Source organism: Pongo abelii, chromosome 6 (genome assembly GCF_028885655.2).
Source record: "Pongo abelii isolate AG06213 chromosome 6, NHGRI_mPonAbe1-v2.0_pri, whole genome shotgun sequence".
Lineage (NCBI taxonomy): Eukaryota > Metazoa > Chordata > Mammalia > Primates > Hominidae > Pongo > Pongo abelii.
This window is the reverse complement of record NC_071991.2, coordinates 154,848,611-154,875,999: the sequence shown is the minus strand read 5'-3', so window position 1 is coordinate 154,875,999 and position 27,389 is coordinate 154,848,611. Positions and strand designations below refer to the sequence as shown.

General features: G+C 43.5%; 1 protein-coding gene across 3 annotated transcripts in view; it reads right to left on the bottom strand.

The window, feature by feature from the left end:
• UBE3C (ubiquitin protein ligase E3C) overlaps window positions 1–27,389 on the bottom strand; it is a 129,519-nt gene that overhangs the window by 16,411 nt on the left and 85,719 nt on the right. For all 3 annotated transcript variants that reach the window (XM_024249660.3, XM_024249661.3, XM_024249663.3), the window contains 3 exons: window positions 26,064–26,196; window positions 20,193–20,440; window positions 2,717–2,929 (listed from right to left, as the gene is read on the bottom strand). In XM_024249660.3, the coding sequence (XP_024105428.1) occupies window positions 2,717–2,929; window positions 20,193–20,440; window positions 26,064–26,196 (594 nt within the window). The remainder of the gene's footprint in view (window positions 1–2,716; window positions 2,930–20,192; window positions 20,441–26,063; window positions 26,197–27,389) is intronic.

The following is a 27,389-nucleotide window of genomic DNA, read 5'->3' as shown; positions in this document are numbered from 1 at the left end:
GATTATACTGAAGAAAACAAATTTGAGAGCAGCACCATATTTTAAAAGGGATGATTAATTAACATAACCTGCTGACACAATAAAGTATTTGCATATTACAAGTCTTTAAATCATACTTTATAAACTTAAAAACTTGTATGGAAGACTACCTATTTATTTCTACAGAAATCCTTAAGATCTCCCTCTAAATTAGGTGCTTCACTAGTGAATTGCTTAATTTTTCTCATTAGGCTCTTTAGTATAATTATTCTCATACATTATCTATAATTTTTTAACTCAGTGGGAATTTCTATGAATAATTGGAACATCTTAACTTCCAACTTTTGCTTTTAACAGATTCCAGTATTATCGGCAGTGCTTTAATGGAATTCTTGCATATGCGACGTTTCACTATTAACATTTATTTCAGAAGGAAAAATGGGAAATACTCGCATTAGCAAAGGCCTCAGGCAGGTCACTACAACACTCACCGTCCGAAGGCTTTTATGCCATTTAGAAATCAGGCCACTAGGTGGCGCAAGGCCACAGCAGCAAGCAACATCACTGGATGTCGAGCACTTCCTAATGACAGTAACGGCCCCCACCAAATTATCTAAAGTTTGCATTGGTGAAAATTCAGCTCTATGGTATGGAAAAATATGCAGAAACAAAAGCAACTAAATAAGTTGTAACCAAATAAAATATGGCTCTTGGACAGGCATGGTGGCTTGCACCTGTAATCCCAGCACTTCGGGAGGCTGAGGCAGGAGGATCACTTGAGCCCAGGAGTTTGAGACCAGCCTGGACAACATAGGGAGACACCCATGTCTACAAAAAATACAAAAATTAGCTAGGAATGGTGGCTCAAGCCTGTAATCCCAGCACTTTGGGAAGTTGAGGCAGGAGGATCGCTTGAGCTCAGGAATTCGAGATCAACCTGGGTAACACAGGGCAACACTGTCTCTACAAAAAACACAAAAATTAGCCAGGTTTGGTGGTGCACACCTGTAATCCCAGCTACTCAGGAGGCTGAGGGTGCAGTGAGCCGAGACTGCATCACTACACTCCTCCAGCCTGGGTGACAGAGTGAGACCCTGTCTCAAAACAATACAACAACAAAAAAATCCCATACGCTAAAGTAGACAGAACAGTGTGTGAGCTCCCAACCCCACACAGCCAGTTCATCAGGCATCACACCTCCCGGCCAGTCTCTGGCACTGATAGCCCCACTTCCTGCCCCTGTTCTCACCACACAGGGTCAGTATCCCTTATCTGAGTGAAATACTTGGGCCAGAAGTGTTTGGATTTGAATTTTTTCCCCCCAAATTTTGGAATATTTGCATTATACTTATCAGTAAGAGTCCTTAATCCAAAAACCTGAAATGATCCAATCAGCATTTCCTTTGAGCTTCATGTCAGCACTCAGAAAGTTTTAGATTTTGGAACATTTTGGATTTTCAGATTATGGATGCTCAGAGTGTATTTGAAGCAAATCCCAGATGTTACTAACTCATTAATAATTATTTTAGTATGCTGTACGTGGATGTTTGTAACAGTAATATTCTTAATAGCCCAAACATAGGAACAACCCAAATGTCCATCAACCAGTAAAGACCTTGTGGTATATCCATATAATGGAATATCATTTGGCCAGAAAAGGAATGAAGTCCTGATCCATGCAACTACAAGTGAAGGAAGACCACGTAAAAGGCTCCGTCGGGCCAGCCGCGGTGGCTCACGCCTACTGTAATCCCAGCACTTCGGGAGGCCGAGGCGGGCGGATCACCTGAGGTCGGGAGTTCGAGACCAGCCTGACCAACATGGAGAAACCCCGTCTCTACTAAAAATACAAAAATTAGGTGGGCGTGGTGGCGCATTGTAATCCCAGTTACTCGAGAGGCTGGGGCAGGAGAATCACTTGAACCCGGGAGGTGGAGGTTGTGGTGAGCCGAGATCGCGCCACTGCACACCAGCCTGGGCAACAAGAGTGAAACTCCATCTCAAAAAAAAAAAAAAAAAGACTCCATCCATGTGAAGTGTCCACAGCAGGCCCATGCAGAGACAGAGTGGACTGGTGGCTGCCTGCATGGGGTCGGGGAGCCTGCTAATGGGTGCACGGTTGCTCTGTAGAGCGAGGAAAATGTGCTAACATTGGCTGGGGTGATGATGATTGCACACCTCTATGAATATACTAAAAACCACTGAATCATGTACTAAAAAGGGCAGATTTTATGGTATGTGAGTTACATGTTGATAAAGCTGTTATTAAGAAAATCAGTTTGAATCTCTAATATAGACCTTTCTTTTTTCTTTTTTAAAAAGGATATAAATAACAAAAGTAACCAGATGGGTAATGAACACACCCCCTAGATAGTGCTGGAGCAGCTGAGGTGGCTCTGAATGGGCAAGGAGCGAGGACTAAGCAAGGGGTCCTGCCGGGAAGCTGCTGAACGGCCACCCCCAGCACCAGGAAGAGCCAGACAAGCAGCAAGCCTGGGCCGCAGCCTCGAGAGTGGAGCTCCGCAGGAGGGGCTGCCGGGCAGGAACAGGCCTCACGCGTGGGAGCAGGAACTGCACTCAGCTCAGAGGCCAGGGCTAAGGTGCTTCGGAGCTACATGCTTCGACGTCTAACTCACAGCCACAGTCATTGTAACTAAAATGTGCGGAAGTCAAACACTGTAACACAAATGGACTTCCACACAAAAGAAGATACTGCTACTTGCTCCTGACCCCTCACCTGCGCCTCTCCCAGGTCATTGTTCACCACAGTGAAGTTCAGCCCAAGCTCCTCCACATCGTCTTCGTAGCTCTTCAGAAAGAGCAAATTCTTATACACCTCAGGGTCTAGGGAGGCAAGGTGGTGAATGTCCACATCAGCACTGGTTCCAAGCAACTTGGAAAGAAAGAAGCCCGCAAAGGGCAGCTCCACCAGCATGTTCTCATAGAGAGCCTTCAAAAGAGAACAGTGACAACGTTAGCATCGAATACACAAGCCTACAAACAAAGAGCCATATGCTCAACTTCATATTAAACCCAATCCTAAGAGAGCAGGCATTTTCTCCTCATAGTACCGAAGATTGAAGCTGATATTCAGTGGGCAAGTACCATGCTCCAGGCTCCCGTGCAGGCATTCAATGCACGCACTAAGCATGCGGAGAACTCTGGAACAGACCACCTAGGGGCGAAATCGTGGAATTATGAAGAGCCAGATCCTTCCTGTGAGACAGAAGCCAACAAATGCTTCTCCTCAACAGAAGGATGGTGAATCCTTCAGGAACTGCAGGTTTGTTAGTCTCCTGAGGTGGCTACAGCAAATGATCACACACTGAGAGACTGAAAACCACATGAACTCACAGCCTCGCAGCTCCACAGGCCACAGGTCCAAGATCCAGGGGAGGAGACCTCACTGCGTCTCCAGCTCCTGGTGTCTCAGGGTAACCCTCGATGGGCCTTCGCTTGTGGCTCCCTTACCCACTTTCCTGTCTCTTCTCACAGATATCTTCCCTGTGTGCTCTCTGGGTCTGAATCTCTTCTTTCTCTTATCAAGACACTAGCGACTGGATTTCGGGACCCACTCTAATTTACTATGACCTCATCTTAACTTGAGGAGGATTAAGATGAGATGACCTCACCTAAACTTTGCAAAGACCCTATTTCCAAACAGGGCCATGCTCACAGGATGGGGTATTAGGATTTGAGCACAGTTTTTGGGGTCCCAGTTCGTAACCGCATGTCACTCTGCCCTGCAGCACAAAAGCAGCCGGACAATGTGTCAATGAGTGACGGTGGCTATGTTCCAGATTTGGGTTTCATTTGATTTTCACATGTCAAGAAATATTACTTATGCTCTTTTTTTTGGAGATGGAGTCTTGCTCTGTTGCCCAGGCTGGAGTGCAGCCGCGTGATCTCGGCTCACTGCAACCTCCGCCTCCCAGGTTCAAGCGATTCTCCTGCCTCAGCCTCCCCAGTAGCTGGGATTACAGGCACCCATCACCATGCCCAGCTAATTTTTGTATATTTAGTAAAGACAGGGTTTTGCCATATTGGCCAGGCTTGTCTCAAACTCCTGAGCTCAGGTGATCCGCCCACTTCGGCCTCCCAGAGTGCTGGGATTATAGGTGTGAGCCATCCTGCCCGGCCAAAAGTTTTCTAATAAAGACAATAGAGACAGTTATCATTCCCTGAGCACTTATTAGGTACTAGGTGCCAGGCACTGTGCTAGGCATGCAGTTAGACATAAGTTATCTTGTTTCCATGTGGTCCATCTGGACAGTTTTTTAACTTAAGGTAAAGGAGTAGAAGTAAACAAGAAATCTCTACTTCCTCTACAAAAGCCATTGGTGTTAGAATATATCTAGTCGGGCCGGGCGCGGTGGCTCACGCCTGTAATCCCGGCACTTTGGGAGGCTGAGGCGGCTGGATCACCTGAGGTCAGGAGTTCCAGACCAACCGACATGGTGAAACCCCGTCTCTACTAAATAAAAAAAAATTAGCTAGGTGTGGTGGCACATGCCTATAATCCCAGCTACTTGGGAGGCTGAGGCAGGAGAATCGCTTGAACCCGGGAGGTGGAGGTTGCAGTGAGCCGAGATTGTGCCACTGCATTCCAGTCTGGGCAACAAGAGCAAAAACTCCGTCTCAAAAAAAGAGAAAACATCCAGTCTTCAGAGAGATGTGTATTTACAGTGATCCTATTTTCCCAGGTCAAACAGAGGTAGTCTAATTACCCCCGGGGGTGTGGAGAACAGGTGGCCTAGTTTTAGAGAAAGAAATCCTCTCAACAGAGGCAGTCACAGGCCTTCCTACTGTCTGGAGGTGCAGCACTGGAATTTTTGCCCGAGAATGAGGGACGGCAGGAAGGACAGAGAGAGGGAAGGTGAAGGCTGGACTAACCATACCTTGCAAATGACTATTATGAGCTGTGCTGCAGGAGATGCTAAGATAGACCCAGACTCTCTTTATCCTACTGTTTTAAGATTCAAATGCCATCGTGCTACCCAGGGAATACCAAAATCAAAACAAAACTTTATGGGGTAGTCATTCATCCATGAGACAGTCAACTCAGAAGTCACCCTTCCAACCTAGAGGCCATCACCCAACCATATTATGCACTGTAAATATTAGAGAGATCTGTGTGAATTAATAACATGGGAGTAAGTAGCTTCCAGAGAGCTGGGACTGCTTCTGCAAGCTTCCAGCAAAGGAGAAACGTTTCAACTGTAAGCCACTGCTCCTGTGGGGAGTGAGTCCTTTGCTTAGTTATAGGTTCCAGCCAGTTACCGTATTTAGTAATAATCTACTTCGTATGTGTAGTCTATAAAATGCGCATCCTTAAATAAGTACTCCAGAACTTACACACTCCAACAGGGCATGCCCAGACACCCCTTGAGATTCACATTTTAAGGACTTGTCCACTGATATGACTGGAGGAAATGAGAAAATAGCTGTTGAGGTTTTCCCAAAAGCAAATATCTAGAGTGCCACTGGCTTTTTGTTTCAGAAAATGACAGACATTGTGAAGAACGCTTTTTTTTTTTTTTTTTTTTTTTTGAGACAGAGTCTCCCTCTGTTGCCCAGGCTGGAGTGTGCTGTGGCACGATCTTGGCTCACTGCAGCCTCCGCCTCCCGAGTTCAAGCGATTCTCCTATCTCAGTTTCCTGAGTAGCTGGGACTACAGGCATGCGCCACCACGCCCAGCTAATTTTTGTATTTTTAGTAGAGACAGAGTTGCACCATATTGGCCGGGCTGGTCTCGAACTCCTGACCAAAGAATGCTGTTTTTAAGGAGCTCAGGCACATGTCTGATAACTAGAGCTGGCATAACATCCCCTCCAGAAGACTGTGGCTGGCCTCTGCCAGGTAAACCAAAGTATTATGTCCTTGTGTTTTTATTTCTGATTTGAGGACTAATGATTACCCAGTTAATTTTGAAAAGATAGCAAAAAAGGGTTTCTTAATGAGAGAATGAATAAAATGGCAACAGGCACATAGTCATCATCTCCTGATAAGGTAAAGAAAGTTGTGTTGAAAAGTCACAGTTTGTTTAAAGTTAAGGATGGTTAATCCTAGGAACCTGGAGCACTGATAAATGGCATCACTTGGAAATGAATGACGCGTTCAAAGCCAAGGGGAACACTCTGCATACAACTACATGATTGATCCCAGGGGCTGAAGAAAAGCCCTCATTTGTACAGTGGACTTTAAAAGTAAACTGGAAGTGTAAATCATTTGATGTTCAATATATAAGGTCACTGTTTGCCATTTCTGCATTAGTAACAATAAACCAGTGAAACTAGTTAAATATATCAGAACTACCTGAATTTTAAACAGAAATCCCACTGTGACTCATAAAATGTAAATGCATAGGTATAATTTTTTACATAAGGCAGGTTTAAACCTTCAGAGCATTTAATATACAAGCACTAATAAATGATGGCACTAAAAACTATGATTGCATCAGCTAAATGGATTATAAATTAAATTTCCATAATGTATGCAACTGAGATACAAATGTAAGCATAAATCAAGGTATTTTCTAAACACAGGTTAATTATACAACTTCAAAAACTGCCTATTTTTTATGCAAAATAATCCACTTAGCATTTTTCATACTGGCCTTCTCAGCCAGCTGTACCACACTTGTTCCTAGAAGCATATCAATAACTACTTGTCATGAAAAAAATAGCAATAGGTATATGGAAAAAACCTGTAACGAATTTTTCAACTGTCTGTCTTTTATGAATGTTTATAGCTAGAAATTGTGCCAAAATGATTTGAAATAAAAAGGATTAATTATAGTAGAAGCCTTTTAATATAAGTGAGTGCAGTCTCGACGCAATTAATGCAAATTGTGGCTCTATCAGGAGAATAAATGTGAACCACATCACAGGCCATTTCTGTTTGCCGCCAAATAACTTCAGTAATTTACTACATTAAGAATCAATAAAAAAAATAATGCTTTTCAAATGCATCTCTATCAATCTTCAGGCAGCTCTAAAGTGAACATTTATAACTTAATCTAAAAACTATATAAGAGATGATGTCTTGCTTTAAAGCCATCCTAACTGAGCAAGCAGATAATAATTTTAATTATTTCAAGTCATACTAACCACACAATTTAAAAAACAAAAAAGAAACATAAAATAAGAATGTATACTAATAGCAACACGCTATTTAATAATTGTGCTTCAGAATTCGTAGGTTGGAATTGAAAAACGAAGTCCCTTCAGTCACTGTGACCACTACGGGCTTGTGTAACTAACTCTAAGCTCCTAGGGGGCAGGAGATATACCTCATCTTTCTTTTTTTTTTTTTTTTTGAGACGGAGTTTTGCTCTATCGCCCAGGCTGGAGTGCAATGAATGGCACGATCTCAGCTCACTGCAATCTCCGCCTCCTGGGTTCAAGCGATTCTCCTGCCTCAGCCTCCCAAGCAGCTGGGATTACAAGCACGCACACCATGCCCAGCAAATTTTTGTATTTTTAGTAGAGACAGGGTTTCCCTGTGTTGGCCAGGATTGTCTTGAACCCCTGACCTCAGGTGATCACCCGCCTCGGCCTCCCACAGTGCTGGGATTACAGGCGTGAGCCACCGTGCCTGGCAACATACCTCATCTTTAATGCAAGAGTCCAAATACAACATATGGTGCCCATTCATGTAACAAACATTTATTAAGTGCCAACTATATGTCAGGGACCACATTACATACTGGAATTCTGCATTCATGTACTTGTTTGCAAAAAAATCCTTTCATTCTTGTGTTAAGAGTTTTCGGATTGTGGGTTTCAGATCATGTATACGTCAACACCCATTTCAAGTCCTAGATCTTCACAATCCTATTCCAGAGAGCTTTCTACACCGTCAACTCCTGCAACACTTGGTCTACACAGCTACCCTGGCACTAAAAAATCCGTGTTGTCCCAGTGTCCCCTGCACCTCACATGCAGGAACAGCAGCAGGAGGACACCAAGCTCCCTGGGAGGGGCCAGGCCGTGGGCCTCACTCTAATACTCCACTGGCAGGTGCCCTAAAGCCAATCTCTAAATGTGAACTGAGGTGAACTCACTCCTGATTCAGCACATGTCTACCACGGATAACTGAGCAGAGCCCACTAGTTGTTACTCAGAGAAAAAGAGCAACTCTGCCTTGCAAATCCTGAAACACCACACCAGGACACGAGTGCTGCACTCCTACTTCTCTACAGAGGCTGCCCAAATCCCCAGCACGCAGAGCTGCCGAGGCCTCACAGTGCTTGTACCTTTTCTTCCGTGAGACCCTGGCACTTCGTAAAGACAAGGAAAGCCTGCACAGATTGCCCTTCTCATCTCCAACTCTCCTTTCACTTCAGAAGCCCTGCAGGGCACAGGGGATGGGGGATGGGGGAGACATGCACGTCTCCTGTCCTATTTTCCTCACAGTGGCTTCCAGCGATCGAGCCACAACGTGATACATTTTGAGCGGCCTGGAGTTGACTCTTCCTTTTTTTTTTGAGATGGAGTTTCCCTCTTTCGCCCAGGATGGAGAGCAGTGGCACAATCTCGGCTCACCATAATCTCCGCCTTCCAGTTTCAAGCGATTCTCCTGCCTCAGCCTCCCAAGTAGCTGGAATTAGAGGCAACCACCACCACGCCCAGCTTATTTTTGTATTTTGAGTAGAGACGGGGTTTCACCATGTTGGTCAGGCTGGTCTCGAACTCCTGACCTCGTGATTCTCCCACCTCAGCCTCCCAAAGTGCCGGGATTACAGGCTTGAGCCACCAGACCTGGCTTGACCCTTCCTTTTTTTCCTCGACTTCTAGTTCTATGGCTTCCAGGTTCAGGCTCCAAAACACAGAAACCCCTGACCCTGCTCACCAAAATATTTCTAGAAGATAAAAAACATCTTCATGAACAAGGAAGTTTGCCAAAGTAGCAAACCCATATTCCCACTTCCACTGACGAGAAGCAAACATCTGAGCATCTGAGGACAGTTTTACACTCCTGCTTCTGAAAGACAGTAGGAATTAAAACAAAAAAAACAAAAAACAACAAAAAAAACTCAGGCCCAGTCTCAAGGTACCCCACATAACCAAGAACTATTTTCAACAATTAGAAGAAAACATCTTTCAAGTTTCAAAATTCTACTTTTGCCATATAGGAGAATAAGATATCAGACTAGAATCTGTCAAGCCACTTCTTGAGAAATTTGAGGATACTGATGCCTTTGATGATAAAAGATTTCATTACCATCAGGTACTATGTCTCCCTAACAAGAGCTCATGCTCTAATCGCTATACTCCTTCCAGCTTTAGAACGATAGCACCTATGAACTCCGATTTGTACTGACTGCTGCTTTCTCTAACTTCTGTGACACTGGCTCTCTCAGTCACCACGTTACCTACCGCACGATTCCTTTGTAACAGCTTTACTGGGATATCATCCACATAACTTACATTCAAAAGTTTTATTATATTCATAAAGTTGTATGACCATCACCACAATCAATTTCTGAAGATTTTCATTACTCTAAAAAGAAACTCCACATCCCTTAGCTGCCACTCCTGGTTCCTCCCAGCCCTGGAGATCACTCATCCACCTTCTGTCTCTAGATTTTCCTGTTTTGGACATTTCATATAAATGGAATCATGTCTTTGGTGATTTCTGCATCTGTTCTCTCTCACCGAGCAGAACATTCTCAAGGCACATCCATGTGTGCCATGTGTCAGTGCTTTACCCCTTTTCACGGCCCAGTAATATTCCACTGTATGGATGAACTGTATTCTGTTTACCCATTTGTCAGCTGATGGGCCTTTGAGTCATTTCCATCTTTTAGCTATTATGAATAATGCTGTTGTGGGAATTTGTGTGCAAGTTTTTGCGTAAATATATGTTTGCTGGGTCCAAAGGTAATTAACCTTTTGAGGAACTGCTAAACTTTTCCAAAGTGGCTGCACTGTTTTACATTCCCATTGGCAATGCATGAGGACTGATTCCTCCACATCCTCACCAACCCTGCGATTCCTGGTTTGATTCCCACCGTACTCAGGGTGTGCGCGGCAGCCTGTGGCTGTGCTTTGCCCTTCCTTGATGACTAGTGATGCTGGCCATCTTTGCATGAGCTAACAGCCCATTTGCTTGCTGCCAGTCCCTGGAGAGATGTCCAATTGGATCCTTCGCCCATTTTTATCATGCAGTCCTTCATATATATGCCACAAGTATCTTCTCTTTCAGTGTGTTGTATTTTCAGTTTCTTGATGGTGTCTTTTGAAGCACAAACGTTTTTAAGTCCAGTTCATTTTTCCTTTTGTTGTTTGTGCTCCTGGTCTCATAGCTAAGATGGGATTTTTTCCTGACTATGCTGTGACACTCAGCAGTCCATTTTCCCATATGCCCTGCAGCGAGCACTCTGTGATCCTCAGAGCACTCTGAGTGAGTAGCTGTGGTCTCTTCTGCACCCTTGAACCACCAGGCACAGAAGGGAGGTAGGCCACCTGTGCTCCTTACTGCCACTTCCAGACCATCCTTCCCTTCCCTCCCCCTGAAATCCCTGGCTTTCAATCTCATGCACTGGGTTTGAACATCCATTACCTCTCCTGGGTTCAGTCACTGCCCCTTAACTCAAGATTTTAGCTCCTGGGAGTCCAACACACTCTGGTGATAATTTTTGGTGACATCTGTGGCCCACAGTTGACTGTCATTCTACCATCCTGGCTGTCCGTCAACTCCACCTTAGCTACCAATTCCTTCAGCTCTGTCCTCCGAGTGGCATTACTGATAACTAAGCCCCACTGATCTTCGCTTTAACCACCCCTACACTGACTCCCTGAAGGACCTCGACTTCACAGGTCTCCTCTCCTGTCCAGCTTCCCTTGCCCTCAAATCTCCATTCATGGATTAATTTCCTCTCTAAACAGCCTAGATTCAAAGGCAGGCTCTTGTAACCACTCTGAACTTGCAACCAATTCACCCTTTATTATAGTCACTTGGCAAAAAACCCCACCCCTGGTTAAATCTGACTCTACATCCTAGTCAGACCCACACACCTGTTTACGGGTGTAGAAAAACAAGTAACCCACATGGCTGGTCTCACTTCACTTTATGATTTTAACGTCAAGTGAGCCCTACACTAACTGGCAATCCTATTATATTTCCATTGTCCAGTAATTCTCAAATTTTAGCGTGCATCAGAGTCACACTTATTAATTTAAGCCTATTCATAGCTTGCTGGCCGGGTGCTGTGGCTCACACCCATAATCCCAGCGCTTTGGGAGGCCGAGGCGGGCGGATCACTTGAGGCCAGGAATTCGAGACCAGCCTGGCCAACATGGCGAAACCCTATCTCTACAAAAAATACAAAAATTAGCCGGGCGTGGTGGTGGGTGTCTGTAGTCCCAGTTACTCGGGAGGCTGAGGCACGAGAATTACTTGAACCGGGAGGCAGAGGTTGCAGTGAGCCGTGCCAAGAGCAAGACTCTGTCTCAAAAAACCCCAAAAAAACAAAAACCAAAACACAGCTTGCTGAGCCCTAGCCCTAGAGTTCCAGATTCAGAAGGTCTGGGCTGGAGCCCAAGAATTTGCATTTCTAACAGATCCCCAGGTGATGCAGATGTGGCTGGTCTGGGAACATTGCTCTTCCCATTCTTGCCCTCTGCTGCATCACCCAGAAAGCACAACAGTGGGACGCAGTCAGAATGAGCTCCTGCTCCCCAGCTCATGCAGCTGCACCCACAGTGTTCCTCTACCTCTCTTGGACACGCAGCCTGTGGCGCCCCCTGCTTCAGCACCAGACCCCATACCCTCACTTTGCAGGGTGCGGTTCCTCTCTCCCTCAGCAATTCCACTATTTCCAGCAGCAAATACACATGCTGTTATTTCTCCCATCTTTAGAACACAGCTTTCCTAGCCCTATATCCCTTAAGCGGCTGCTCAAGTTTTGATAGCTCAAGTTTTCTTGATAACCAGTCCCCCAATTCTTCTCCGATCCTTCCTCTTGTAACTGCTCTGAAGTCTACTGCTGCAGAGTGCCCTAATCACAACCCTGTGGTTCCATCCATTTTTACCCAGTGAACACACTTATGGAAAAGCACTTAGTCCACAGCGCAGAAAATGCCTAGCACCTTGGAAGCCCCCTGCACCCCCTTCCAGTGTTACCTTCCCAGGAGCATCAGGATCCTGCCTTCCAAAAACTGCAAGGAGCTTTGCTTGTTTCTGAACTTCCATAAATGAAATCTGACAAAATGTACTTTTGTGTGTCTGAATTCTTCAACTCAATGTTAGGTCTGTGCTGTTCACTCATACCATTTTGAGTAGCTGTAGTTTGTTCACTCAGTAAGTCTTGTGAATATCCTACAATTTATTTATTATCATTATGCTTTCGAAGGACATTTGTGTAGTTTCCAGTTTAGGGGCTATACAGTGTTACTATAACATTCTTTCACATGTATTCTAATGAATAGGTACACATTTCTGTTGTGATATGATGTGGATATTTTCAGCTTTAATATGATGCTTTAGGAAGATAATCCTGACATTCTTTTCAACCCATCTGCTGAGGTTTTTGCCTTCACCATGCCACAGAAATCACTTGTCCACAGTGCTAAATGACATGGCCACTTCTCAGTGCTAAACCTTACTTGGTCTAACAGTACCATCACACAATATCCACCTTTCTCTTCCTTTCAAACACCATCTTTATTTGGCACCTGAAATCCCACTTTTCTGGTTTTCTCCCTTCCTTTCCAGCTTCATCTCCTGAACTTCTATTAGTCAATTCTCTACTGTCTGGACTCTAAACCTTGGAGAGCCTGGGGCTCAGTTCTTCATCTCTTCTCTTCTCTTCTCTATTGACACCTACACCCTGGGTGATCTAATTCAGGCTCATGACCTTAAGGACCCTGGGAATGCTGATGGCTCAGCCCAGATATTGCCTCTAACTTGAGGCCCCTATCCTCAACTGTCCCTCACTAAGCCTCCATAAGAATATCTCCCTCCCTACACCTGCTCCTGCCCGGACCTTCCCCAGCTTAGTCAGCATGACCTCCATCCTTCTAGTTCACAGAACAGAACCCAGGCGGTCCCCTTACCTTCTCCTGTCCTCGCACATCCCAACATCTGATGCATCAGCAAATCTCCTTGAATATGATGACTTTTTACCAGCACTACCACCAGGACACAGGCAGCAGCATCACTCCACCTGAACGATGTGACACTCCATCCGGTCTCCCAGCTTGAGTGCTTGACCAATGCTAGCTACTTACACCAAAGCCAAGGAGGCCCACGACAACATAGGATTCTGCTGCCCTCTGTTGGTGACGCCAGGAGTCTGCACTGGCCTGTCTCACTCCAGAGCGTGACCTCTACCGCTTTACTTACTGCCGCCTCTCAAAGCTGATTTTAAGTTTAGAAACAATAAAATTAACACCATATACCTTCATTTGGCTTTTATTTCATAAAGTTACATTTGCTAAATCTAAATGAATATTTAAATGTTTAAAAGGACTTACATGGGCCCTATTTTACTATTGAGACAAGGTCTCTGTCACCCAGGCTGGAGTGTGGTGGTGCCATCACGGCTCACTGCAGCCTCTACGTTCCAGGCTCAAGCAATCCTCCCAGCTCAGCCTCCCAAGTAGCTGGGACTACAGACACACACCACCGTGCCTGGCTACTTTTTTTTTTTTTTTTAGTGGTAGAGACCAGGTCTCCCTATGTATGCCTAGGCTGGTCTTGAACTCCTGGGCTTAAGTGATCTTCCCACCTTGGCCTCCCAAAGTGCTGGGACTACAGGTATGAGCTACTGCACCCAACACTATTTTTTCGATTATTTGTTGTCTTTATTGCACAAATAAGAGCCAAAGACAAACAGCAGACTAAGTGGGGCCGGCAAGAGTGTGTGCTTCTAATCTTCATGGAGGCCCAGAACACAGAATATGGTCTCGATACCACACTGATCCGTTCTTCTCATGGATTTCAGATGTTTCACTACTGCTCGGGAGTGATGAGAAAAATAAAAAGGAAGGAATAACTCAACAGTAAGCAAGACCTACTTAATCCAAGGGCAGAAAGAACTTACCTTGTGGTACTAAACCTCCAGTGAGAAATCTTTTTTTTTTTTTTGAGACACGGTCTCGCTCTGTCGCCCAGGCTGGAGTGCAGTGGCGTGATCTCGGCTCACTGCAAGCTCCACCTACCAGGTTCACGCCATTCTCCTGCCTCAGCCTCCTGAGTAGCTGGGACTACAGGCGCCCGCCACCATGCCTGGCTAATTTTTTGTATTTTTAGTAGAGATGGGGTTTCACCGTGTTAGCCAGGATGGTCTCGATCTCCTGACCTAGTGATCCGCCTGCCTCGGCCTCCCAAAGTGTTGGGATTACAGGCGTGAGCCACTGCACCCAGCCGAGAAATCTTATTTAGGTGCAGCAATCAACTGAATTCAGGAATACATCTCCCATTTTTACTGTAGAATCTAAACCATTTGTATTTCATGGTTAATTCTGAAGAAATAAACTTACATAGAAAACTGTCTTGCCGGGTGCGCTGGCTAACGCCTGTAATGCCAGCACTTTGGGAGGCTGAGGTGGGCGGATCACCTGAGGTCAGGAGTTCCAGACCAGCCTGGCCAACATGGTGAAACCCCATCTCTACTAAAAATATAAAAATTAGCCAGGCATGGTGGTGGATACCTGTAATCCCAGCTACTCGGGAGGCTGAGGCAGGAGAATCGCTTGAACCCGGGAGGCGGAGGTTGCAGTGAGCCAAGATCGCACCACTGCACTCCAGCCTGGGCAACAGAGTAAGACTCCATCTCAAAAAAAGAAAAAAAAAAAAGAGTTTAGGGTTCAAAACAAGGTATTATACAAGAGAAGCTCTGCCCCTTTAAGGACTAAGGCAACCAAAATGACTAGTATTCACCTCAATTTAGATGTTTAAAGCCTCAGCAAATTCAGTGAGCATTTTACAAAAGGATGCTAATGATGGAGAAAAAGAAACTTTCCAACTTTTGAAAATCTCAAGATAAACTGTTAAGTGCCAATATTACACTATAGAATACATTAAATGCGCACTGAATTCTACCGCAATAAAAAATTATAAACCACGCCGAAGTTATACAATCTAATTAAAATTTTCAAATATATAACCAAGATCATATCAAATAATCTGATTTATAGGCATGCCATTCCAATTAAATCAATATTCTAAAGCAAGAAAAAAAGCCATTTTCAAATACAATTCAAATATGATAAAGGATTAACCTCAATAAATATTCTGAACTTAATTGGCTTAAATGGACCTAGGTGCTTCTATCTGTAAAAAAAAAAAAAAGTTCAAGATGACATTACCACATCCTTGGGCTGTTTATTTATTCCCTGTCTGCAGCCTGATTTACAGGCGATAAAATGCAATCATGACCCACACCAGAAGCAAGAATCATTTGCTAATGGAACTTTTAATTGAGAAGTGACCAGTGACATGAGGTAATTCTTCCTCTGTAGGATCACTCTTGAAGACCTCTTTGCACTTTATCACAGTAAACAATCACTAACATATGCATTAAAGAAAATTTAAATACATTATGACCCAATAAATATCATAATCAATCAATATACAATTTTCTTCTCTTAAAGATGTCATGTTCAGGTACCACACTATTAGTTGCTGTACTATTACACTTACTTAGATCTGAGCAATGTTTAGCACATTAGTACAAGTTTAACTTTGTAATCAGATGGTTATCAGATATGTTTTGGAAGTTAGTAACCCCTTAGGAATTTCCACACACAGAGTAATGTAAGGAAAGTCTTAAATATGTGAAACTAAGTTAACTACCATCCTCAAATAACTATAGTTTTGTTATTGGTCTAAACTTTATTATTTTAAACAGCCTTAATAAGATATAACTTACATAAACTTCATTTGTGGGAGAAAGGTTTAAAATCACAAATTCTCTTCCCTGGATCTTCTGTAAATATATACATATTCCAAAGTACAGAACTGTACAATGACATCATCTTCAGAATAATTTCAATTATAAGCAATACGTCAATAAACAGAGGAGAAATGAGTTTATCCTCACCAGACTTACATAACTATTAGCTTCTACATTAATCAAGACTGGATGATTTATACATTCAGGAAGAAAAAGTAATATATAATCTTAAGATTTAATTCGTGCAGATAAAATTATTGCTCTATCTTCTGTAACTGTATTGTGTGAAAACCACCAAGTTTAGAGTATTTCAGGTTAGTCTAGCAAAACACTCACCTTTATTTTCACATATATATTAAGTTAAAAGGTTCTTGGGCTCACTTTAACAGAAAGAACTATGGGATTTCATTGTAAAGATTTTCTTTTCTTCTCTTTTCTTTGAGACAGAATTTTGCTCTTGTTGCCAGGCTGGAGTGCAATGGTGCGATCTTGGCTCACCACAACCTCCGCCTCCCAGTTCAAGCGATTATCCTGCCTCAGCCTCCTGAGTAGCTGGGATTAAAGGCATGCGCCACCACGCCCAACTAATTTTGTATTTTTAGTAGAGACGGGGCTTCTCCATGTTGGTCAGGCTGGTCTCGAGCTCCCGACCTCAGGTGATCCGCCCACCTAGGCCTCCCAAAGTGCTGGGATTACAGGTGTGATCCACCGTGCCTGGCCCATTGTAAAGATTTTCATACAATGAATTATGAAATGTACATCCTCCAAGGGAAGCTGAAACTGAGAAGTAGGCTGTGTGACCATCAACAAAGAGAGAGATGCTATCTGAAAACTGACACCAAAGCCAACTCACAAATCAACATCAAATCAACACCTGAAATCTGCCACCTGAAATATGGTGAGCCTGAAGATGATGATATAACACATACCGTTACGGTAGTGAAGTCATGTTGGAGCCCTTTCTCAAATCTGAAGAGCACTTAAAATCACTGGGAGTCTAAACAAAGAAATAACTGGGGCTACGATAATGCATTTCAAAGAGACACAAATAAAGGGGAGTTATTCTATATCCAGGATAGACTGATTCCTTCCCACTATCCCTGCTTAACAAGGCTGCGGTTCTACTCCCATCTGCTATTAATAAATACACACACACCCCATACTGCAAAGCTACAGTAATCAAGACCACATTGCATAAGGGCAGACTCAGGGTGTTACGTGTATGGTCAACTAATTTTCAACAAGGGTGCCAAGAACATGAGGATGCCTAACTCATACAATCTACAAAAATGAACTCAAAAAGAATCAAAGACCAAAATGTAAGAGCTAAAACTACAAAACTGTCAGAAGAATATACAGGTGTAAATCCTTGTGATTTTAGGTCAGGGAATGGATAAGACACCAAAAACAAGCAATAAAAGAAAAAAACACATTAGACTTCAAAATTAAAAATGTTCGTTCTTCAAAGGAAATCATGAAAGTGAAGAGACAACCCACAGAAGGAAGAAAATACTTGCAAATCATTTATCTGACAATGTTTCAGCTTCCTCAGAGAATATAAATTTCATAACTCATTGCATTGCAGGGACTTAATAATAAAAGACAATCCAATAAAAAAATAGGCAATGGACTTGAACAGACATTTCTCAACAGAAGTCACGGAGCACATGAAAAGATGGTCAACATTATTAGTCACCAGGGAAATTAAAACCACAATGAGATACCAATTCCCACTCACTAGAATGGCTGTAATGAAAAAGACAACACTAAGTAAGTGCTGACAAGGATGTGGAGTCACTGAAACCTTCACAAATTGTTGGTGGGATTGTAAAAGGTTGCAGACACTTTGACGTGGAGTACTGTACGACCTAACACTTCCATGTCTAGGTATATGCCCAAGAAAAACGAAAAACCTATGTCCAAATAACAGCTTGTATACAAATGTTTGCAGTAGCATTATTCATAATAGCTAAAAGGTGGAAACAATGCAAATTCCCAATGCAAATGCACCACTGCACTCCAGCCTGGGATGAGTAAGTAAACAAAATGCGGTGACTGGGTGTGGTGGCTCACACCTGTAATCCTAGCCTTTTTGAGAGGTTGAGGCAGGAGGATTGCTTGACGCCAGGAGTTCAAGACCAGCTTGGGCAACATGGCGAGACCCTGCCTCTAAAATAAAATGAAATAATTAGCCACGTGTGGTAGCAAGCAACTGTGGTCCCAGCTACTCGGGAGGCTGAAAGCAGGAGGACTGCTTAAGCACAGGACTGAGCCGTATTTGTAGCAGTGCACTCCAGCCTAGGTGGCAGAGAAAGACCTGTTTCAAAATGAACAAAACAAACCCCAAAGTGTGGTATATCCACCATACAATGAAATAAGATTTGGCCCTTAAAATAAGTGAAGGTCTGACATACTAGGACATGAATGAAACCTGAAAACATGCTAAATCAAAGCCAATCACAAAAGGTCACAAATTTATAGTTGATATAACAAATGATTCCACTTATATGAAATGTCCAGGAAAAAAAATCCATACAGACTGAAAGTAGACTAGTGGTTGGCCAGGGCTGGGGGAGGAAGGGCAGGACAGGGAGTGACTACACAGCGTTTCCTTTTTGGGATGATGACATTGCTTCCAAGTTAGGTATTGGTGATGGTCACATAACACAGTGAATATATTAAAAACCACTGAACTGTACACTTTAAAAGGTTCAATTTTCCATAATGTGAGTTATATTTTAATAAAACTGTTATGTAAAAGAAGTCATAAAAGCACCACCTGTTTTGCAGGCACTGATTTTCAATTAAGCTGCTTCTCAAAACAGGCAACTCCGTGCACTACGCTTCTCAGAGAACAGAACCACCAATGAGATAAAGAAATTTTATTACGAAGTTGAAAATGATTATAGCCCTGATTCTTACAGAAATTAATCACAATAGCAACATTAATTTCTAATTTATTTAAGAATGCTAATAACAGGCCAGGTGCAGTGGCTCACGCTTGTAATCCCAGCACTTTGGTAAGACAAGGCAGGTGGACCACTTGAGGTCAGGAGTTAAAGACCATTCTGGACAACATGGTGGAAACCCCCGTCTCTTCTAAAAATACAAAAATTAGCTGGGGGTGGTGGTGCACACCTGTTGTTCAGAAGGCTGATGCAGGACAATCCCTTGAACCTGAGAGGTGGAGTTTGCAGTGAGCAGAGATGGCGCCACAGCACTCCAGCCTGGGCAACAGAGCAAGGAGAGACTCTGTCTCAAACAAACAAACAAACAAACTAGCTAATAACAATTCCTGAATACTCAACTTTATAAATGTCACCCTAACAGGTAGAGCTGTGTCCCCTCAAAAGACAAATTCAAATCCTAATCTGTGAATATAACCTTCTTTGGAAATGAGGTATTTGCAGATAACCAAATTAAGATGAAGTTACACTGGATCAGGGCAGGCCCCAATACAATGACAGGTGTCCTTATTAAAAAAAAAAAAGGCAATGTTGGACACAGACACTCAAGGAGAAGTCTACAGAGGCAGAGATCAAAATGATGAATCTACAAGCCAAAAACGGTCAAGGGCTACTGGCAAAACCAGAAGAATGGATTCTTCTAGAGCCTCTAAAAAGGAATCTATGCTCGCTGCTGACACCCTGAGTTTGGACTTCCGGCCTCCAGAACTGTCAAATAATAAATTTCAGTTTTTCTAAGCCTCCCTCCCCCTCAAAGCGTGTGGTAATTTGTTGCGGCAGTCCTAGTAAACTAATAGTCACTAGGCAGTAACTTACTGTCTTAGTCCGTTTTGACTGCTTATAACAGAAGACCTGAAACTGAGTAATTAATAAAAACTGAAATCCATTTCTTACAGCTGGAAGGCCAGGAGCCCACGGTCCAGAGGCAGCCCCTGGTGAGGCTTTCTCATTGGTGGGGACTCTGCAGAGTCTGGAGGCGGCACAGGGCATCACAAGGCTAGGGGCTCCCTCCTGTAAAAAGTCACCAGAGCCCTTCCCACAATAAACCCACTCATCCATTCATGACGGCCGAGCTCACATGATCTAATCACCTCTTAAAGATTCCACCTCTCAATACTGGCACACTGGGGATCAAGTTTCAACATGAGTTTGGAGGGGACATTCAAACCATAGCACCTACTTACAACCATACAAGTTTGTTTCATGCAGTGCTTTTGCAACATTTAGCATCCAAATTTAAAACAAACAGTATTTTATGGTAAACTTGGATAACAACCACACATAAACATAAAATGTCAACATCTTTTGGTCCGAGGTCTATTTTTATATGAAGGTTACTTTACCTTTCCAAGCATTCTGCCTAGGAAGTAGTAATGTCTGGCAAAAGAATCTCCCACAAGCATCTGAGCAGCCGGGTTGGGGTACAGAAGCCCTTCATTAGTAGTCTTAAAGAACCCCTGGTTGGGGTTAAATCCTGACTTCAGTAGTTCATTTAAAAACTCTCTGAAAATACCACCACCATCAATGCCAGCTTCATCCAGGCCATGGGCATTGAGCAAGTGCACACGGATCCGCTTTTTCAAATCAGGCTCTGTTCAAAAAATGGGAGGGTGAGGAGGAAAGATGTTACAAGAAAGCAATAACATCAACTGGCCTTACAGGAAGGCTTAAGGAAGGGGTGTGAGGATCTTAGGGACATTTTAACATAGGACTCAAAACAGCAATGATATTATCATTATTTTTTGAGACAGAGTCTTGCTCCGTCACCCAGACTGGAGTGCAGTGGCACGATCTCGGCTCACTGCAACCTCCGCCTCCACAAACTCTCAGGGAATTGGTCCTCCAGAATCTACAGCAAGCTTTTCCTCAACCTGCAGCCCACAGGCCGATGTGGCTCGGGATGGCTTTGAATGCGGCCCAATACAAATACCTAAATTCTTAAAACATTAGTAGTTTTTTTTTTTTTTGAGACAGGGTCTCCCTCTGTCATCCAGGCTGGAGTGCAGTGGTGCCATCTCAGTTCACTGCAACCTCCGCCTCCTGGGTTCAAGTGATTCTTCTGCCTCAGCCTCCCAAGTAGCTGAGACTACAGGCGTGTGCCACCACGCCTGGCTAATTTTTCTATTTTTAGTAGAGATGGGGTTTCACCATATTGGCCAGGCTGGTCTCGAACTCCTGACCTCGTGATCTGCCCGCCTCGGCTTCCCAAAGTGCTGGGATTACAGGTGTGAGCCACCGTGCCCGGCCTGTAATTTTTTTTTTTTTTAAAAAGCTTATTAGCTATTGTTAGTGTATTTTGTCTGTGGCCCAAGACAATTATTCCTCTTCCAATGTGGTTCAGGGAAGCCAGAGGATTGGACAACCCTGATCTACATGATCTTTTAAAAGCTGTATTTGGCTGAAAAGGGGGGAAAATTACTGGTTATATAATTTGCTACAAAGAGTAAATTAAGGCCAGGTGCAGTGGCTCATGTCTTAATCCCAGCACTTTGGGAGGCTGAGGTGGGCGGATCACCTTGAGGTCAGGAGTTCGAGACTAGCCTGGCCAATACGGTGAAATCCCATCCCTACTAAAAATACAAAAACTAGCAAGGCATGGTGGCACATGTCTGTAATCCCAGCTACTTGGGTCGCTGAGGCTGGAGAATCACTTGAATCTGGGAGACAGAGGTTGCAGTAAGCCAAGATCGTGCCACTGCACCCCAACCTGCGTGACAGTCTCAAAAAAAAAAAAAAAAAGTAAATTAAAACATTGTCTTTGTCTGGGCACAGAGGCTCACTTCTGTAATCCCAGCACTTTGGGAAGCCAAGGCAGAAGGACTGCCTGAGGCCAGGAGTCCAAGACCAGCCTGGGCAACACTAGCAAGACCCTGTCTCTACAAAATATAAGAAAAGCTGGGCATGGTGGTGTGTGCCTGTAATCCCAGGTACTCAAGAGGATCACTTGAGCCCAGGAGTTTGAGGCTGCAGTGAGCTATGATTGCACCACTGCATTCCAGCCTGGGTGAAAGTGAGACCCCCATCTCTAAAACAAAAATTTAAAAACCCCAAAAACAGGCCGGGTGCAGTGGCACATGCCTGTAATCCCAGCACTTTGGGAGGCCAAGGCAGGTGGGTCACCTGAGGTCAGGAGTTTGAGACCAGCCTGACCAACATGGTGAAACCCCGTCTCTACTAAATACAAAAAAAAATTAGCCGGGCGTGGTGGTACATGCCTGTAATCCCAGCTACTCAGGAGGCTGAGGCAGGAGAAACGCTTGAACCCAGGAGGTGGAGGTTGCAGTGAGTCAAGATCGCGCCATTGCACTCCAGCCTGGGCAACGAGAGAAGTTCCGTTTCAAAAAACAAACAAACAAAAACCCAAAACCAAAAAAAACACAAGGTGGACCAAGTTAAGATGTGCTCTGATAACCAGGCTGAATCAGAGAACAGCTTCGGGGAAGTAAGTGAAATGTCCTTTATCTTTCCCTAAGAATGTTCTACAGGTGCTTTGCAGAAAAGATAGGCGGAAGGAGAGGGGATGAGAGTTGGGGACAGGCTGCTGCGTGAAGTCAGGGAAAAGCAACCGCACGTAGTGCACATTCGACACTTTCACAGGCCCCATGCGCTGCTGCCGTCTGTCGGCTTTGGTGCATAGTCACCCAAACATATCTGCCCTGGAGCATCTCATTGGACACGTAACCTCTAGAAGCATTCTGGAAAAGGGGTTTAGCAGAATGTTTGATAGAGCCTCCAGGCAATCTCCTCAAAACCCTGTCTATCCCTACATTGCTATGTACACGTGTCAGTAATTTTGAAGTTACAGTACCTGGAGTGTAAATAGTCTATGATATGTGTCAAATACTGGGCAAATACAATTTACTGGACTGACTGAGGCTTATAGCCACCACACAGAAATACCAAGTTCCCATTCACTGAGCAGTGGTCGCTGACTGAATGGACAAGATGGGGCCACTCTGCACAGCAGCAGGGATGCAGTGCTGCCCTGCCGTGCCCGCCACCTCTGGGTCAGTGTTTGTGTCACCCCTGGGAATTAGGTAAACACATCTAAGCTATTTGGCTCCAGCTTGCTTTCCTGCTTCTGGAAGAAATTTCCCGCTTCAGGAAGAAATGGTAATTCTGCCCATTAAATGAAATAAAATAAAAGTAACCAACCAACAAAAGCAGACAAGTGAGGCTCTCCAGAACTGATGACAGCAGAGCGCAGAGCCAGCTGTGCCTCACTCTCACCCAAGAGTCAATGACAGTGTGAGCTCCAGGCCCCAAGGGAACTCTGTTACCCACTTTACAATTCTTACAGCAATCCCATGAGGGAATGTGACAGTTTCTGCCAATATTCCGCACTGCAACAAGGTAGTGCAGTGCAGGCAGGGAGTGCGTGGGCATCCCTGTTGAGACCCCAGCCCATCTTTGCTCTCTGAGCACCAACTGCAGGAACAGCCATCAATCTCTGCATTCCACTCAGTCAACTTATGGGTAACAGGGGCCAACATGCACACTTCAGAGAATCACTCCGAGATGAGATAAGACAACAAGCATCGTAAAGCATGGATTCACTTCAATGACTAGATGACACGTGGAATAATCACATTAGTTGATTATATGTAAATTTTTAGTCAAAAATGCACCTCAAACCATTCTCTCACAAGTAAATTAATTATTCTGAGATGATATTTGACTTTACTAATTTGCCTAGCAAAACACCACATTTTAACACATGGCTTAATCATTCTTATAGTATTTGATTTGAGAACATTTATAAAGATTTTAAGCATTACAGTATAAACAATATGAGAAGATTCTTCCCAATCTTTTAACTTCAATGCAATTATTAGCATGCCCTTAGGGAGGTGGGGTGTGATCAGTTTTTTAACAATTTTTAAAGCTTAAGGATTCATTAGGAAATTTGAGGCTTGTTATAATTGGACCGTAACATCAAAAAATCATCTACAGGGAGTAGTTTTTTCTTTTTTTTTTCTGAGACGAAGTCTCACTCTGTTGCCAGGCTGGAGTGCAGTGGCGCGATCTTGGCTCACTGCAACCTCTGCCTCCCGGGTTCACGCCGTTCTCCTGCCTCAGCCTCCTGAGTAGGTGGGACTACAGGTGCCCACCACCACGCCCAGCTATTTTTTTTTGTATTTTTAGTAGAGACTAAAAATACTATGCACTATGCTGGCCAGGATGGTCTCGATCTCCTGACCTTGTGATCTGCCTGCCTCGGCCTCCCAAAGCGCGGGGATTAAAGGCATGAGCCACTGCGCCCCGCCCAGGGAGTAGTTTTAAAGTTAATTTTAAATTGCTGGTAAGTAAGAAACACATTCTACTCTGGCTGAAGAGCTTACAGCCCCCTACTTGCAAGCACCCCCCACCACAGCACCCGTGCCCTCGGAGCTCCCCTCACCCACAAACTCAGCTCCTCCCCTACAGGTGCTGCTCCAGAACTGCCTCTTGGAAGGCCCTTCAATGTTAAACATCTCACTCTTCTCTAAACACTACACGAGCATTGGCAAACTCATTATTTTGTCACATCTATTTTTTTCCCCCTGGGATTCAATCATAAATTGAACAAGCATCTACTGAGCACCAGCTGTGTACATCAAATAAACAATTCCATCCCAAGCTGTAAAGACCTCCAGGGTCAAGTAGGAGATGAACATGAAATCTGCTAATAAAAATATAACATAAGAACTATTAGAATTCATTTATAAGGTACTGTGGGACCCCAAAACATCTCTCAATTAGACGATTAGTTAGATTAGGAGTCAAAGTACCTACTCTCATCTCATTCACGCCGAATACTCTGAAAACACAATCTGCTAGGCAAGAGAAACCTGGCCCTGCGGAGAGGCCACAGCCTGCATGCAGACCTAAGTTCACTCAGTCTCAGCTGATGACACTCGCAGCATCACAGGGCCACGGCAAGGATTCAATGGCAACAGTAAATTGTGTAAAAAAAAAAAGCTTGAAATAGAGTAAGGAAACAACTGATGTCAGCTTTCCTCCACTGTTCCAACATTATGACAAAATTAGTTCTTTATGTAAGCAATAAAAATTATTAGAAATCAGGTTTCATTTCCTTAGAAGAAAATTAAGTTGCTCCCCTAGAGGAAAAGGCAATTGTCATTTCACATCGGACAACTCATCACCTTCCAAAAGCTGGGTAAGATGATTTCATTTTTAATTTTAGATCCAGCCTAAACTTTCATTTCAATCCCCTCGGCATTGACCAACATTGAATTAATGTATTACCATAAACACAATATTTGGAAGTTAAAACTGCTAATATATTAGAAGTTAATAGCACACAAATTTTGAAGACTAAGTATCAAATATTAACATACAACAAAACATGCCAGTGAGCTCCAAATGCTATCCAAATTGCTGTCACAATATAATTCTTCTTTACTAATGGCAGTGTCATTGGAGCACACTTATCTTTTTATAAAGAAACCTGGATTGCAATGGCACTTATTTTAATATGTTTAATTTGGCTTACAATTTGTGATTTCATATAAATATTTATACAGAAACGCAGAATGTAAATGGCTGCCATCGAGATTTTTAGAACAACAGCTTGCAAACTAAATTTTAGAGGCAGACAACGGGAGGTGGGAAACTGGTTACTTTCTTGCCCTTTAAAAATAATTAATATTTTTTAAAGGCTTCTGTTGTAGTAACTGTCAATTTTAGAAATATTACTTGATAACATGTCTCCCAAATCTGACTTGCTATACTTTTTTTTGGAGACTGGGTCTGGCTCTATTGCCAAGGCCAGAGCGGTAGCACAATCAGGGTTCGACCGCAGCCTTGACCTCCCAGGCTCAAGCCATCCTCCCGCAGTAGCACAATCAGGGTTCGACCGCAGCCTTGACCTCCCAGGCTCAAGCCATCCTCCCGCCTCAGCCTTCTGCAGAGTGGGGACAACAGGGGCACACTAACATACCCAGATAAGCTCACTTTTTTTTTGTTGAGGCAGGGTCTCAGTATGTTGCCCAGGCTGGTCTCTAGAACTCCTGAGCGCAAGCAATCCTCTCACCTCAGCCTCCCGAAGTGCTGGGATTATAGGTGTGAGCCACCACGCCCAGCCTCACATTTCAGTTTTTAAGTCATTATGGAACAAGATGATGGACACTAATTTTTAAAGAACCACCATTTTCTAAAACAATTCCCTAGCCTCCACCTGCCAAATAATACACAGAAAGAATTATATATACCATTTTCTGGAGAAAGTTTGTCATAAGCATCTTCATAAATGTAATTTCTTCTTATTGTGACATTAATTCCATCCACAAATGGACCATCTCCTTGAACTTCTTGCTTATCTGCATAAATCAACCTCTGAAAGATCTAACAAACAAGGAAAGCTGTAAGGTTATTAGAAACAAAAGACCTCTTACAAGCTACCAAAGAATAAACTGCTAAATCTTATCTTTTGTATCTTCATAAATTCTGAAATAAATGCTAATAGTCAAGGTATCAAATCTTGATTTTTATCAATAAATGTATAGATAACATATAATGTATATCATATTTAAATATTTCTAATGTTGCTCCTTTGCCCAGTTTAAAATAAATTTAAAAAATCTGGCCAGGCACAGTGGCTCATGCCTGTAATCCCAGCTACTTGGGAGGCTGAGGCACGAGAATCTTGTGAACCCGGGAGGCAGAGGTTGCAGTGAGCCAAGACTGCGCCACTGCACTCAGGCCTGGGTGACAGAGTGAAACTCTGTCTCAAAAATAAAATAAATTAAAATTAAAATTTAAACCCCTTGCCATAGAATATTTTCATTTATAAATCCTTTATAAAAACTTAGTGAGGAAAGAACAGCTTTGTAAAAAGCTGTATACTAACACTAGTAGAAATATCTCTGACAAAATTCAAATAATTTTTTGATGTTAAAAATCCAGTAGAGGGAGCTCAGGGAGTGAGTGAGTGAGTGAGAGAGTGTGTGTGTGTGTATGTGTATGCACGTGCAGGGAGGGTTTAGTGAAGGGACATGAACAGCTTCAAAAGAAACTCTTTTGTTCACCATATAAACAGAGTGTACAGGCCTAAAAAATACACTCTTGAAGCCATTACTGGAGAATGGAACCAAGTAATCTTTAGAAATTTGGTAAAAATAGTTGACAAATAAAAACAAAACATTTTAAAATTTGGAAACATATATAAACAAAGTTTTGTACATCAAAGACACCAGACAAGCAATTAAGATATTTGTCCATTTCTTTTTTTATAAAAAGTAAAGTGGCCAGGCGCGGTGGCTCACGCCTGTAATCTCAGCACTTTGGGAGGCTGGGGCGGGCAGATCACGAGGTCAGGAGATCGAGACCATGCTGGCTAACACGGTGAAACCCCGTCTCTACTAAAAATACAAAAAATTAGCCAGGCATAGTGGCATGTGCCTGTAGTCCTAGCTACTTGGGAGGCTGAGGCAAGAGAATCACTTGAATCTGGGAGGCGGAGGCTGCAGTGAGCCAAGATCGCGCCACTGCACTCCAGCCTGGGCGACAGAGGAGACTCCATCTCAAAAAAAAAAAAA